Below are 16951 nucleotides of genomic sequence, written 5' to 3' on the forward strand. Positions count from 1 at the left end.
GTATTAGTGTCTGTTTTTAATATATACATTAATGTAAAAAATATATGTAAATGTATTTCCTTCCTTTCAGTGGACAACTTCTACCAAAGAGGAAGCAAGATCAAAGCATATTTTCTTATTTTGTGTTGCCTGTTGTGCTTAATTATACATCTGCATGTATATTGTGTCCTCTTTTCCTGACAGAAAAAGACTGAATGCATGCATAATGCAAAAGCTAACAGAAAGGACACTTTGCATTAGTATTTTACTGTATAAGGTCTCCTCTGAGTGAGATTGACTGAAGCAGGCCAGTGATGGTGTGATGTTTGCAGTTTGGTTTCATCATTGACTCTCTCGCCCCCTGTAGGCCACAGTGTTCATCTACACCGACCTGATACTCCTGACCAGAGAGGACGAGCCAGGCCGATGCAATGTGCTACAGAGTCCACTCTACCTCCATCAAATTCAGCTGCAGGATGGTATGTTCTCTCACATCTCTGAACCACACTGTGTTCAGCTTTTATTTGATTGGACCATAATTTGGTTTATGTCTTATGTGTTTTTGCTGTTATTGTTGTGGAGGTTTTGAAATGTGTAATACAACTTTGTGTCCATTGGCAATGACGGGGGTTATTTTTATACTGAAGATTTAAGGTTAATGTAAATAACAAGTATTGGAAGCTTATCTCACCATTTAGCATCATTCATTCCACACATCTCAAACAGTGTCAACTTGTTAGGATCTCTGAAATAGTCTTGCTTATGTGATTTCTGGCACTGTAAAACAGTATTATATGTAAAAATAGACAAAAGTGTAGAAAATCAGGGTCCCAACTGATTCTAACTATGAGAGGTGTCTGTTTGAGATTATTGAGGTCATTTAGTGAAGCAACGCCCCAGCAACCAATCATGTTCCTCAAAACCCACTACTTGTACATGCTTTTAAAGAGGAAGGCAGCAAAGACAGTCCAAGTGTAACTAATGTTGCGCTGCTACTGCTTGCAGCATGTGGCTGATAGAAAAGGCAACAGTGATTAACATAGATGGATTTGAGTGCATCACTCTGTATCTGTATTTTTAGGGAAGCGCTGTATGTGGTGAAAAGATTTACTAAATAGGAAAATCTTTGGTAATGTGCTGTAAATGTGACTGCACTCTCTCCTGAATGCTAAATGGTGGCTATAAGCTTTCATTACTTGTTAGCTACATTAGTCTTGTGTCTTCACATATTTGTAGCTCCAGTGCAAAACTAAAGAGTATTAGTGTCAAAGTCAACATGTTAATGATGCTTTATTGTGATGAATGATTATTTATTTAAAATAATAACAGTTAATTAAAATACTCACACTGTTAATCCTTTTTTTTCACCCTTCAAACCATCTGTAGTTCCAGCCTAAGGCCTAGCTGCTTGTGTGCTGTTTGTGAACTGAGCATTCACTTCACATTACAATAATGTTACTGAATTTATGAAAAAGTTTTTAAAACATTCTGCTGAAGCTGATTTTGTCCAATCATACATAAATGGAAAAAAAAATCTTTCAAATTTGACAGACACAAAACATGAAAGCAATAAATCATGATTAACTATTTTAATCATTTGGCAGCACTACTAAAGACACAAACGCTAGACACCAAATATGTTCTGACTATATTTGGTGTAATGGGTCAAATGTGTAAGTTTGATTTGAACTATCGCTTTAATGAACAGCTGGCTCTCGCCACAGTTTTACTTGCTGGCCCAGCTGGTCCCTTGAAACAAATTAGCCTGATGTTGAACTGTTCCTCTATTTACTGAAGTGAGAAATGGAGCTGGATCCAGAAATCCAGCTGTATGCGTATGCGTGTTTGTGTCTGTGTGAGAAAGTGTATGATCCATCTCTGAGTTGATTGTTTAGAGAGGAGGGGATGTGAACGAGCTCCACCCTGAGTTATTTGTGACTGTGTGTATGAACCACGGCAGCAGTCAGGAAGGAGGCGGCAGGGCTGTGTCTGTGAGTGTGTGTGTGCGCGTTGTGTAAGAGAAGTTCTCTGAGACGATACAGTGCTTCTCTCCGCTGCGCTGCTGTCTGCCATGAACAATGGCCTTGTCTCCGGTAGAGACCGTTCCAGCCAGCTTGGGAGGGCCTGTGTATTCTTCGTCTTCCTGATGATGGATAGAAATATCCGAAGGCGTACTATAGCTGGCATTTTCCCCCCTACTCCTACTGCCTTTATGTTTAGCGGCAGTCTTATATCTGAAGGTTATATTTATGGCACCCTCGCTGCAGAAGGTACCATCAACACTAATGACTGTTTATTACATTAATAGGGCTGTTAGTGAAACCGAAAGTGGAATTTTCACAAAAGCTCTGCATCCGTCTTAGAGGAGAGCAAATTTTCTGAAGTGAAAATAGTATTTGTTATTTATTGTTTTTAATCCTAAATAATTTGTGTTTTTACATACCTAACACAGTCATAATTCATTTTTACTATTTTCCCATCTCTCTTTATCCCTGTACCTTGTTACTTTTTTCAGCTCTTTTCTGATTGGCTGCCCTGTATTGTACCTTGTTTAATAATGATCTTTTCTGATAATTATAGAACTTCAGTGTGAATAGGCAGGGCTAAATGGCTGCAGGCTAAATAGACATCTATATGCAAGCATTATGGGTTGTGTGACTTCATGAAAGCAGTGAATTCAGCTTAGTTAGCACATATGGACTATTTGGACTGAGAAGTGAACAGTATGTTTGAAGCTTTAACAGTGTTTGCATACTACTTCAATGTATTTTATAAAAAAAATGTGAGAAAAATTCCGTTTGCCATGATGTGAGTCCTTTAAGACAAACATCTGTTTTTTTTTTTTTACTTTCCAGTTCCAGCAGACAAGCTGCGGCTGTACGTCTCCTACAGAGTAGAGGTGAGAGCTCTTACACTTGTTTTCTTTACCCCACAGTCAACACCTAATATTAATATTAATTAAGTTCTAGAAGTTGCAGTCATCACTAGCAGTAATATAAGCATGCTATAATTTTGTACTAATTTATATATAGATTAATCTTTTATATATAAATGAATTCATTTTTATTAAGTATTAATTGTCTTTAAAGTGCAGATTCTAAACGTTCAATCTGTATGACATTAGTGTTTGAAAGTAGAAGGTTATGATTTGAAGTTGATGAAAAGTTATTGTTGTACACACAGTCATTTTCTGTTGAAAGGAAAAAAAGTATTGCATTTTTACCATGTTTTTCAATGTCATTCAGAAATGTAAACATAATTAATTATGTAACTGTGAGATTTACAATGCAATGATGTGATTAAAGATAAATAATTTAGTAATGGAAATTGAACTTTTAGCAAAACCACAATAATAACTTCAAAACCACAATAATAATGACTTCTGAGGGTTAATTTTACCACCAAATATTAAGCCAACTAGCGTCTTAAAGGAGAATTCAGCATTTTTAAATGACTGAGAAGTAAACAAAGTAAATAAGAGTGTTTTGTGTAAAATGGATCCTTGTAGAGAAACCTATCAATTTGGATTTCTTTACACGGCTGGTAATGGGAACCAGGTCTGAAAGTCTGCAACACAAATATAACCATCTTATGTACTAAACTGGCAACTAAATTTTCTCACATCTTCAGTTTTTAATGTGATGGTGATAAAAGTTAAATATGAGTAAATGTGAATAATAGGTGTCTTTGGGGACTAGTTTGCCTTAGAATGACCAGCTTGTACCCCTCCATCAAGAACGAATGAATAAGTTTCATTCCAAAATATTATCTTAAAGCATGAATCATAAAACCTCTCAGACATTAGGTGGCATATATAAGCATACAGCATAATTTAGAGCCATTACACTCTTCATATGTCTGGTTCCTGTCACCACTGCTGTGAACAATTATGACTCTCCAAATTACTAGAATGTTGCATGTCACATCAAACAACTCTTAATGAACTTTTGAAAAATCTGTGTAATTCTCCATTAAGGACCTGAATGTAATTTATCAGATTTAACTACATGCTACTTTAATGCAATATCTTACATTTACTCACTATTTAAAATCCTCAGCAGACTGTTGACAGTGCATGACCGTGTTATAAATGTTTACAGGATGTCAGTAGCATCTCCATTAGATTGAGCGACTCTTAATTATATCGGCGTGTACGTCATGTGCGAGCGGTGTTCCAAGTCCGTTGCTCTCAGCAGAGTAGACATGTCAGCAAGACAGACGGCTCAGTCCAGCAAATACGCGCAGAGGCGAAGCGCTGAACACACAGCCATCTGCCCATCTCCCTGACAACATCTCACACACACACATACACACACTGTCACTCACACACACACACACACACACACTGATTGGTGAGTGACAGTGTGTGTACCTCTCGTCTTTGCTTTCTCTCCTTTGTCAGTCCACGTATCGTGTAAGACAAAGGTTGCCAGCGCTGCACGGACACACATAATAAAACCCTGAGAATAAACCACATATCAGCAGCCTCTCAGCCAAATGAAAGAGACATGTGTTTGAATGATGGGTTTAAATCTTTCTCTCTCTATCTCTGTAGAGAACTGAGTGTCTGTTCAGTTTGGAGGCCTTTTCAGCTGAGCAGAAGAGAAGAGTGTACCAGTGCTTGAGAGATAATATTAACAAGCAGCTTGCCCTGAGGGAGAGAATGGGCCCTGATCAGGTACAACACATTTATGATCTTTAGGGCACGATTCAGGGTTTCATGAAACTCACTGCAATTTGATTGTTTGGTTATTTTATGTGATTATTAAAAAAAATAATTATATATTATTATATTTTAATAATACATTGAATAGGCAAATGTCGCTGGAGGAGCTGTTTATGCAATAGTGAAATATAAACTGAAAATAATGCACCCTGGTGAATATTGGTAAATTGGAACAGAGTGTAAATTGGGACACATAAGCTTGATACTCTGTATTTTCAGGTGTTTATACTTCAGTGATCAACAGTTGATACTGAGTTCATCCAGTGGAAGGAAGGTGTTAAATTGTTGAGGTTCTGTGTTTGAAACCAGGATTATGAAAATGAATAAGGAAAATTACACAGCAGTGCGAAGCAAACAAAGAAATAAACCTTGATTTGGAGTTTGAAAATGTTGAGGTGAGTTGTAAGAATACAGCATAAAATGTAAAAAAATAATGTTAAAAAATCATTTTTAATGGTTTTATTCTAAACAGTTTTAACAACATATTAGCAACATGGGACAGGGTGTTGCTGATAAGCTGGGGCAGCTGCTGAGGAGATTTTTGGGTGAAAACCAATTTGCTGTGTTTCTTATTTCTTTACACGTCAATGATAATGATTATATTTGGGGGCAGTCGCAGGCTGGAGGTTAGGAAGCTGGCCCTGTGACCGGAAGGTTGCCGGTTCGATCCCCAGGGCTGACAGTCCATGACTGAGGTGTCCTTGAGCAAGACACCTAACCCCCAACTGCTCCCCGGGCGCCGTGGATAGGGCTGCCCACCACTCCGGGCAAGTGTGCTCACTGCCCCCTAGTGTGTTTGTGTTCACTTGTGTGTATGTGGTGTTTCACTTCACGGATGGGTTAAATGCGAAGGTGGTTGTGGGATCAAAAAAGTATCACTTAATCTTAAACTTAACTTAATCTTAATTACCAATAGTAAATACTATCCAAAAGGAGGTTCTCTTCCCCACCAGGAGTTCCAGAAGCTTGTGTTAGAGTTTTCTGCAACAAATAACCTGTTTCGCAAGCTGTATAGTGTGGGTATAGAAAATTGTCCACTGACACCCAGACATCAATTATGAATTTTCATGTAGCTCTTGAATTTTTATGGTGTAATAGATTTAAGGTGTTTGTAAAGAAATCACATCAGATTATTTGACTTGGGGATCATGCTAAAAAGTGTTGTAAAATTGAAAATATGAAAAATGTCCCACTTTAGCATTAGTATTTACCTATCAGTGTAAAAATTAGCATGTTAATAACACATTAATGCAATAAATGATTAATGCCACTAATTTTTCAATGTGTTAAAATATTTTCTTAGTTTGATCCTTGATTTATATTATAAATAATTTAAATTATAAATGATTCTAACATTTCAAAATTAATGCAGTTAGACAACGTGCACTGAGGCATTTACATCCATAGCACACTCACACACACATACACACATACACACACACTGTACATACACTGTATGTTATTCAACTGAATAACATTCATAAGACATTTATAGACTATAACTAGTGATTCCATACTCACTCACTATGGACTCATCCTTATAAGGTGTGCATACAAGTCCTGTCTAGCCAAGCATCTGTGTGTGTGTGTGTGTGTGTGTGTGTGTGTGTGTGTGTGTGTGTGTGTGTGTGTGTGTGTGTGTGTGTGTGTGTAAATGAGTTGCATCTTAGCATTTTATTCCATTTCCCTTCGACGAGGATGAGGGAGAAAATCAGATTTCTGTCTCTCTTTTTCTCTCTCTCTTTCTCGCTCGCTTTATCTCTTCCTCAGCCTCCTCTGCGACTAGTGCCCCTTGGGTTGGCATTAGCAACAATTGATGCAGCAGCGACATCATTAATCAGACTAGCACAAACAGATACGCACATGTGACTTAGGGAGAGAAAGAGAGAGAGGGAGAGGGAGAGGGAGGGATAGAGATGTGACTGAGAGCTGTTCTGCATGCTGCTGTGATGAAAGAACACATTTGTCTTTAGGAGATAAACATTGGATCGTTTGCGAAGGTGAGGTCATCCAGATAATGCCTTTTCAGTGTGTGTGCAACATTTTTTCAGGGTATGTTCAGTGTATTTGCATCATTTTAAAGTGATTTGACTTGCATAATATTTCTGAAATCTGTGATGTCATATTAGCTATTAATCTGCTTGCAGTGCATGGTAATTTTTGACATATGTATGGTATATTTTGACATTTCACTGATATATTATTGCTTAAACATTATGCTCATAGATGAGGTTCTAACATGCATGAGCTGTGCTTGTTTAGACAGTATTACTGTCACAGACCTTGATGTATTTACAGTACTCACGAGGATTTACTGTATTTACTCAAGCTGGATTCTGTTGTTTAGCACATCGGATTGAAATGTTTGTTGATGTTCGCTGCTAAACAAGGCTCAGAAAGTGCAGTTAAGCTCTAATTTTTGTGACAATGTACTACTTTCAAAGTACATTGAACCCATAGAGGTGAGTGTTCTTTCCTTAATGCTGTGCCATCACCATGCTGTAATTTCCTGGCATGGAAGATATCAGAGGTGGCATAAAACGTGTTTATATAATAACACAATTGATGGCCATGGTTGAAGGATTCTGCTATTGGTTGCTCAGCTGTCAAACAATATAGCAAAATGCAGAAGACTCTTGGCAAGAAATTGCATTATATAGTGTTTCTGTTTGCTATCAAGTGCAATATATGTCACTTTTTGGCTGTTCAGAGTCACTGAAAATAACCCATCCCATCTTTATACATACTGATTATGTGGTGATGTAATATTACACTGTGAAAAAACGGAAATTGACAGTTTCATTTTGAGGGCTTAATGCTTGAGCATGAAGAACAGTGATGAGCATTGCTTTTGTTCATTTAGACTGTTATTTTGCTTAATCTGACTTCAAAACTGATTTTTTTACAGTGTACTGTAATAATGTAATACTGATGTCTGGAAGTGGCTTTATTACCAAAAAATAGTTTCCAAAACTGGAAAAAAAAATTCAAAGACCTGGACAAAGAGGGACTGCTAATAATCACAAAAACTGTCACCATCAAATAACCAGTCGTTAAACTTTTCAGAGAGAGGAGAAAATCAAGCTCCACTCTTGCTTCAGATCTGCAAAAAATCCACAGGTGTTTCTGTCCATTCTTCCACTGTGAGAAGACAGTCCAATGTTCTCAGAACAATCACTACAGATTTCTTTAAAATGAAAAAAGTGTATACTGAAAACACTGAATACTGCAAAATAGTATATTTAGTTGAAGCTTTAGTGTATTTCTCAGTTTTCTCTAAAATAGAAAAAAACTTGTCTCTGGCTTTTGCCCAGTACTGTATGCATTATGATTTTTTTCACATCTTCTACAGTGACTCTGGATCTAAGAAAAGTGCTCTCTCTCTCTCTCTCTCTCTCTCTCTCTATATATATATATATATATATATATATATATATATATATTATAATAAAATATTTCACTTAATGCTACATTTGCTTTCTTGGCAGATGCTGGAGCCAAAAGCTGGAGATCAGGCTGATGTAGGGTTGCTTGGCTTTGGACCACAGGGTGTTTCAGAACCTTGCTCTCCATCTTGTCCCTCTGGGTCCCCAGTCACAGGCCACAGCAGAACCAGAACCAGAACCAGCACACCCGTCGAGCACCTCTCCTATCCAGACTTGCGCTGTGGCACCGGAGATACCATCCAGCCCCCTCCCCCGCCTGGCGACTCCACTAAAGCTGTGTACATGGAGACTTCTGCCATCTGGAAGGAGAGGGAAAAGGAGCCAAAGAGAGGCGAACAGGAGGTGGAGTTGGAGAGAAGGGAGCAGGGCGAGGGCGAGAGCGCCTCAGAGACAGTAAGCGTGGGCGCCCGTCCCACGTCTTCATCCTCTTCATCCTCACCTCTCATCATTCCCAAACTGTGCCTGGACCGCTCCTTCAAGCCAGACCCGCTGACCTCTCCGTCCACTGATGATGACGATAATGAGGAGGAGGAGGAGGAGGAGGAAGATGACAGTGATGAAGGCTATCTGAAGAGGAGGAGCCTGGTGGAGACATCACCCAGCAGGGGGCAGCAGAGTGGAGGGTTGTGCGTACAGCGCTCCCTTCACCGGCGCACTCACAGTGAGGGCAGCCTGCTCCAGGAGCCCCGCTCCCCACGTTTCATCTCTGACCAGGCCATTCACTGCCTAGACAGCGGCAGGGAGACGCAGGAGCGCTGGACTATCCCTTCCCCTCAGACTCTGAGGAAGGAGCTCAACAAGAATGGGGGGTCTGTCCACCATATTTGCCTGCTCTTCACTGGAAGGAGGGTAGGTTTCAGGCCTGCAGTCAAATAAACATGGATATTTGTAAATGCCTTCTTTTCATGATAGTTCAAATTGGGCTTTTTTGCAGCCTAATTTCCAAAATAGACCATGTGGACTGGTCCAAAGAGTATGTTTAGAATTTGGAATCCAAGATATTATTATTTGCAATTGCATTTTATAGTGAGGAAGTCCATATATGCTGATTTTTGGATTAAAAGGAAATTAAGTTCATATGACAGTTTATTTTTTTAAATCTGGAAAAGACAGACTCTCTTACAGCTTCCACTCCACACTTGTCCTTGGGGGAATCCCCCCACCCCCAACATCCTGAAGGGCAAACCATTTTTGGACTGTCAAACTTTTGATTTGAGAACAGAAAAGGAATCTGAAAAACTGTAGTCAAGTAGGCAAGACATCAAGTAGTGCCATAGACGGTCTACATTTTATTGATATTACTGAATTATTTGCCCTACAGAAATAAAAGTTGCATTTCTCTGTAATGCCAAGCCAGTTGGATATAGTCCAAATTTGATATCATATAAATGTTCATGCATCGGCCTCATCACATATGTAGGTATAAAATATCACTGGCATTGGCCCACAATTCCAGTACCCCATCTAATACTTTGTACATTAGACTTGTTCTCTGTATGTGCCAAATTCAGTTACCTGCAGTCTCTCAAAATTAAACACTAGCTAAACCTTATCTAATGTTGGCTTAACTTACTCAGACAGTGGAGTGTGTCATAGTTTGGCTGTTATCACTTTCTTCAAGAAGTGAAAACTTGTATCACATATAAATGATGCAGATACAGGGCTTGAGAGAGTGGAGGGGAACAGGAAAAAGAAATGGAATTGAACAGTCCTCCAACTTCAGCATTTTTTCTCCATCCAAAATCTCTTAAGTTCAGGAGTGTTAAAAAAACTCATAGAGAGCAACAGCTCTGCAAAGATCATTGTTTTCCCTCCTCTAACATAGCAGATTCATGTCACAATGGCCTTGCTAATTAACTGATGAACTGAATCTGTTATGTTTAATGAGGTAGAATGCTAAACTGTGCAATGCTGTGGCTCCCCAAAGCCTGGAGTATGACATCCCTCCTCTAGCCTGTCTGATTATCATCTTTTGCTTGATTAAAGCTGCTGGGTTTTTCACCTTGGACTTCCTTGGAAAAATTCTGTTTCTTTATTAGATGTAACACAATGACAAAGCATTTTCTGTCTTGCTCTCAGGTCTGCGGTGAGCCAAACTGTAAATGTCAGTTGGGGAAGAGTGTCATGAAAAAGAAGTCAAAAAATCTGTAAGTCATGACAATTTTGTGTTTTTCATACATTTATTTAGTGCTTTTGAAATAAATGTATATTTGTAGGAGATGAATGGGCTCTATTGGTTATTTATATTCTCCAAAATGCTTGTTCCTCAATGCTAGATAACCACTCAGTTCAGTAAATGATGGCTTCTCTACCAGCTGTTTCCCACAGGGAAAAGCAGCTTCTGTCACGAAACTCCTGCTGATAATCTCTTCCCACTTATATCAGTCCTTATTTTGACTCATCAAATGATGACACAGGCTTGGGCACTTGGTTAGGTGGTGAGTCATTCTAGAAATGAAGGCTGTGCTGAATTTCTTCTGGTCTTCCCATAGGGCCAAAGACATGAAAAATCGACTGACCTTCCTTCGGAAGAAGAACAATGACAGACATGGAAGCAATCCAGCCAACAAGCTTGAGAAAGTCTTCAAATCAGACAAGTGAGTACAAGTGTTTATTTCCTCTGTTACCTGAACTGACTCCAAGACTGGAATCACACTATATAACATATCTTTTAACTGTTAATCAGCAACAGTTAGAATACATAGATACTTCAATTGAAACACAGGTTTAGCCCCATCTTATGTAATGTGCCATCGTTAGACATTGGTTTTGCCTACTTTAACTAATTATATACATATATCAGTCTTCAAAGCACAATAGCAAAAATAGCCAGTTTAAATAAATAGGATAAAGCGACTGAAAGAGGTTGTAAACAGGTAATTAAAATTAAGTATGATTGTTTATGGTGAACATATTAAAGGTCACACTGAAAGTCCTTCAGTAAAACACATTAAAAGTCCTTCGGTAAAGACCTCACTGAAAAACAATCAAATAATAAAGAAGTAATAAAGAAAAATGTAAAACAAATGTTGGGCTGCCTGCATATGCATTTTTGGAGCTTTCTGTATTCTGTCGTGTTTTCTATCACTATATAAACAAAACACTATTCTGCCTTTATTGTTGGATGCACTCTGGTAGTTTCTGAGCAAGTGTGTAGATGCATTCAGAATGCAGTTTACTACACCGAGGCTTTAGTTTTGATTTATTAATGTAAGAGTAAAAGGCCCTTACAATTTAAAAGTATGTTCTTATGCATTTCATGCAGTTTTCTTGCTCATAATTGTTGTTTGGCAGGATCTTCTGGCTTGGTTGTAAAGTAAAAATCAGTGCATCATTGGCAATAAATCATGAAGTTGTTGTCCATTCTGTCTGCTATTTCCATAGACCCACTCCAGAGGACGCTCTTAAATGGGGAGAATCGTTCGACCTGTTACTTTCCCACAAATGTAAGTTTTGGAAATTTTGTTTCTTGCACTGTTATGTCTTGTAATCTAGAATAGATGTTAAACAATGGAAGCCTTTTACATTCCTGATGTTTTACTCAGTTTACTTTGAGCACAAAATCACTTCGAAGATCATCTCTAGATTTAAATTTAAATGGAAATAGATTTAAATAGAACTAGCATTGATTTAATGTACTGTTACTTTGAAGTCAAATGCTGTGGTACATTTAGATTTCACATTATGGTACAACAGTATGTGTAGTAACTATTTCTCTGCTTTGTCAGATGGATTGGCAGCATTTCGGTCCTTCCTGCAGACGGAGTTTAGTGAAGAGAATCTGGATTTCTGGCTGGCTTGTGAGGACTACAGGAGGATCAAGTCTCTATCCAAGATGGCTTCCAGAGCGAAGAAGATATATGCAGAGTACATCTCCATTCAGTCATGTAAAGAGGTTGGTTAAAAAAAATAAAGTACTAACAGCAGGACTGTGCATCAGTTTTTGTTTGTGTAAACATAAATGCCAAAATTGCATGAGGTAAATATGGTTAAATTAGAACAGCTAATAAGACCAGTCATATTCTAATGTTTATAGGTTTCTGAACTTTAAATCACATGAATTGGTGCAGTTAAGCTTATCTTTCTTTTGCATTTGATGCAGCTCTAACCCCAAAAGATACGTTTGGTGTCGAAAGGAAGCTTATTTACTCTAGAACTGGAGCTAAAGGCCTAATTTAGCTAATAAGTAATGGAAGCTTATATCCACCAATTAGCACTGTGCAAACTGCATCACCAAAATACATGCTTAACTCAAAGTGCAGCAAGTGAACTCAAATTAGGGCTGAGCATGGGTACTCGACTCCAGCTGCCATGTTTAAATAATAAAAATACCTATTTACATATTTGTTACATTTCATCACATGTATAGATGAAGAAAACAAATATATATATATATATATATATATATATATATATATATATATATATATATATATATATATAAAGCCAACAAATTTAGTAAATTGCACAGTTTTATGTTTTAACAGGACTATAAAATGTGACATTTTGATGACATTTTAACTGTTTTCTCAAGTATGTATGTTATTCTACAAAACATAAAGTGTGCATATATTACGTGCATAAATGTGAGTCCATTACCAAGGTCACTTTTTAAGAATATACATAGGAAGACATAAGCAGTGTGGCTTTATCACCAAATAGGCAAACTACATCAATCTACCTGCTGTTAGTTCCATAAACAATGTAAAGATACAAAATAGACAAAAAATGTACCAGCTCAGAACCCTTTTTCTCTGACAGTGCACTGGTGATAACACCTAAGAAGGTCAACTTACACGCCAAGTTAAATTTGGCTGTCCTTTTTTTTGTCATTTTTGTCCCACCAGTTAACCAAATATATTTGTTCTTAAACTCTTCTGGATACGCTGAGTATCAAAATCCTATCTCAACTGGACATTTGTGATTTCTGAGACTCTCTGACTGACTGGTATCTATTAAAATAGAGAAATCTATATTGCATTACTAAAAACAATAGTTAAAAGTACAAACCTCATTTCCAGAAAACTGGGCATTTTATAAAATGCAATTAAAACATTGTCAAACATATAAAAAGAAAAATTTTTTCAATGCAAGATGACAAAGAAATTTCTTTCACCATCTACTGTACAAATATTGGGAAAAGATTCTGGGAATTCAGAGAAATCTCAGTCTGTGTAGGGCAAGGCCAGAAATGTGCGTGACCTTTGAGCACTTAGACAGCATTACATTAGAAACCAGTCTATGTTTCAACTTGTTTTTGGTAAAAATAGATGTCAGGTTCTCCATGCCAAAGAAGATAGGGACCAACCAGACTTTTGTCTATGAAAGGTGGAAAAGCCAACATCAGTCATGGTATGGGGGCGCATTAGTGCCCACGGCATGGGTGCCAAGCAAATATGTGAAGGTACCGTTGATGTGGAGGCATAGATGGGGATTTTATAGACATATGCTGCCATCAGGATTATATCTTTTCCAGGGACATTGTGCATGTTTCAGTAAGACAATACCAGACCTCATTCTGCACAGCATGGCTTTGTAGACACAGATAGCGTGTGCTTTACTGGCTGCCTGCAGTCAAGACCAGTCTACTTATGAAAATATATGGGAAAGAGAAGAGGAGAATCAGACATGGACTGTTGAGCAGCTGAAGTCTTGTGTCCTCAAGACTGGGCAAAAATTCCACTTGCAAAACTGCAACCATTAGTATCTTCAGTTCCCAAATGATTAAAAGGTGTAATTAAAAGCAAAAGTGATAAATGATTACACTGTGATCTGACCTAACTTTTATGGAGTGTGTGGCAGGCATCAAATTCTAGATTTGTTTATATTTAAAAATACAATGAAGTTGGTCATTGAAAACATTGGATATGTTTTCTTTGTAACTGTGCACTTTAATAAAGTTTCAAGAGAATCGGCAAAGCACAGATTTAAAAAAAAACATTTATTGCATTTTACAAAATGTCCCAACTTTTCTTGAAATAGAGTTTGTACATTTGAGATGAATTAATTAACTTGTAGGTTAATGCATGCCTTTGCTGTGCTCACAGGTTAATTTGGACTCGTACTCCAGGGAGCAGACCAAGGAGAACATGGAGAACATTAGCGCTGACTGCTTTGACCTGGCCCAGAGCAGGATCTATGGACTCATGGAGAGAGACCCCTACCCTCGCTTCTTACGCTCAGACCTTTACTTGGACCTAACCCATCAAAAAAGACCCAGCTCAGCCACAGAGCTGTCTTAAAGCTGCCCGCTCTGACTGCAGATTCAACATTAGCACATCAGAACAGAGTGTGTCTCCATTGATAGTGCATCCCTAAGGAGATGAAATAGGTTGATGTATCATATGGATGATTTAAGACAGTGATCGGTGTATGTTATCAGACTGTCCAACTGATGTACAGCACTGTGTGCGTATATAAGTCTTTTTGGTTGTTTTGCTGATATAGGGGGTCTATTTTGACAGACGTAATAAGTGTCTATTGTGAACAACTCAAGCTATGGGGTTGTGTTGACTCCATGCTGCCCCCTGCTGGGTGACGACAAGTAAATGTTGGCCATCTCCCCATGTGGCCTTACTAGCAGTGTACAGAGGGTGAAAAAGCATGTTGGGTGAGGAAAAAGAGAGAAGGCTTGGTACTGTTTTGTTTCGATTTTGTTTCGATTGCCTTGATCAGTTTGTCGCTGCAGTCCTTTCCTTCCCTGAGACCAAGGTACATCCGAGAGTTTAAACAGCGGCAAAACCGCCCTCTTACATTGTTCTGATGTCATCAATGGTGACTTTATTTATGGATGTAGTTTACATGCACCCTGCTAAAGACACTGCCTTCTTAATACCAGTATCTCACTTTTTAAAACTCTGTTATTTTGGAGAGTTGCCTCCATAAAGACATATAAGCCCAGAAGAAGAGTTTATGGTTCTGATGTTTTGTGTGCAAATAAGGCATTACTTTTCATCACTGCTGGAAGGAGAACCACAGGATAACCAGGACTCCAAAGCACTGTTTTTTTTCACATTGTAAATAAGCTGACAAAAATGGCTAGACTTTATACATTTGCATTTCAGTGCAAAAGGCATATATTCAGTCTCAGTGCTAAATTTGTAAGGATTATAACCAATGGAAGTCATTTTCTTAGGTTTCACACTAAAAGTTTAGCTACCCCAAGTGCTGAGCTTAATTGTTGGTAACTTTTCATAGAAAATGGTTTGTCTAATTCATATGGTTTTCAACAGTGCTTATTGGCTTAGTGGATTTCCATATCTTCTATCACAGGCCTCTATATTTAAAGTAAAAGTGCAATACAAGTAGTTCAGTGCAAAACACCTCAACGCTTCCCAATGTGAATGGACAGAGGAGTGGGCATCTTTGTCATTTACATTATTATGTCCTGACTGATTCATTATAATGAGACAGATAGGGGAGTGATAAAGTAAAAAAGATCAGCTAGTATATACAAATATATGAAACTCTGATATATAGACTAGCCAACTGTGTTGTTGAAAATATGGCTGTATTCTGTTTGTAGGGAGTCTATGTTATTATTTAAGCACACTGAAGGTGTTCAACAGAAAATCAAACCTCAATATACTGTATGTTTTCTAATTCCTACTGAGTAACTGAGCATAGATGCTCCATAAACAGTGAAATGTCATTGGAGGGACAGTACTTCGGTCAATGTTTTAGGCTTATGGGAGATCAGAGTTTTGTAAAATTGCTGTCTTTTCTTTTTAACCCTCCTTGTAATTACAATTATTACTGTATTTATTTATGGGCTCATAATCCACTTACTGCTGCCTGTGAGTGCTTCGTATTCAGATCAAATAAAGCTACATCAAAGTCATAGTGACAGTTAACTTGCACTGAAAGTTTTTGCATTGTAAAGAGTGTTATCAGTTCATTAGCAGTTGGCATCATGGCCCAGTTAAAATATATCTTTTTAACATGACTTTACCTTCTACTCACCACTGTGTTAGGTTAGCCTCAGTGAGCTAGCTGCCATGCAAACTTTGTAAAGCAGAACACACACACACACACACACACGCACACACACACACACACACACACACACACATACTCATTCTCTCCCCCCTTCTTATCTTTCTGGGTCTTTGGGTTGGGGGGGTGTATTGTCTTTCAAATGTATTGTCTTTCTTTTCTGTTGTTGCGAGTTTTGTAAGCTTTATCATTCTATCAAGTTAACAAAGTAATTAATGAGTTGTTTGCTACCTAAAACTCATTCTGAGCATAGCAAATCAAATGTTGTGACTATGTTGGTAACTGTTGGTAACTGAAGTAATTTATTGCCTTAGCTTGAAAACTTCACCATTTTTGAGTTTGATTAGGTGAATCCATCAGGTCACAATGATTTCTGGGCAAGTTCTGCTGCCAGCCAACACTTAAGCTTTCTGAGGGCTCTTCTAATAAACTTAATTTGAGCTAATAATGTAATGGAAAAGGGATCAAGGATTTACCTGAGAGGAAAAAGTGAGACAAAGTCGGCGAAGGTTTGTTAAACACTTTTGGTTCAGATTGCACTTCACTTCTTGTAACACTAGATGGCAGTAAAGACTATGGCAACGAGCTAAGCCTTCCTGCATTAGTCAAAAATGATTCATTTCCATCCTGACCAAATCATGTAGCATACAAATCTGTTGGTTCCTGTTGGTTTTGTAATGTGTTTTTGCTTTTTAATGGGTTGATGTCACAGTGTAAAGGATCCTAATGGCTTAGCAGGTGACCAATGGCTAATTATAAAAGTTGTTGATGGTTTCCTAATGGGATCTAAATGTGTTATACAGGA

General features: G+C 38.0%; 1 protein-coding gene across 5 annotated transcripts in view; it reads left to right on the forward strand.

Moving 5' to 3' along the window:
* LOC108423694 (regulator of G-protein signaling 3-like) overlaps positions 1 to 15999 on the forward strand; it is a 46993-nt gene extending 30994 nt beyond the window's left edge. For 3 of the 5 annotated variants that reach the window (XM_037531778.1, XM_037531779.1, XM_037531780.1), the window contains 9 exons: positions 347 to 458; positions 2835 to 2878; positions 4535 to 4657; positions 8194 to 9000; positions 10231 to 10298; positions 10644 to 10748; positions 11536 to 11597; positions 11880 to 12046; positions 14199 to 15999. In XM_037531778.1, coding sequence (XP_037387675.1) covers positions 347 to 458; positions 2835 to 2878; positions 4535 to 4657; positions 8194 to 9000; positions 10231 to 10298; positions 10644 to 10748; positions 11536 to 11597; positions 11880 to 12046; positions 14199 to 14393 — 1683 coding nt within the window. In that variant the 3' untranslated portion in view covers positions 14394 to 15999. Of the gene's footprint in view, positions 1 to 346; positions 459 to 2834; positions 2879 to 4534; positions 4658 to 6413; positions 6758 to 8193; positions 9001 to 10230; positions 10299 to 10643; positions 10749 to 11535; positions 11598 to 11879; positions 12047 to 14198 lie in introns of those variants that run through there. The other 2 variants (XM_037531781.1, XM_037531782.1) reach the window with 2 other exon arrangements.
* The last annotated feature ends 952 nt before the right edge of the window (positions 16000 to 16951 follow it).

The sequence above is a fragment of the Pygocentrus nattereri genome, chromosome 20 (assembly GCF_015220715.1).
Source record: "Pygocentrus nattereri isolate fPygNat1 chromosome 20, fPygNat1.pri, whole genome shotgun sequence".
NCBI lineage: Eukaryota > Metazoa > Chordata > Actinopteri > Characiformes > Serrasalmidae > Pygocentrus > Pygocentrus nattereri.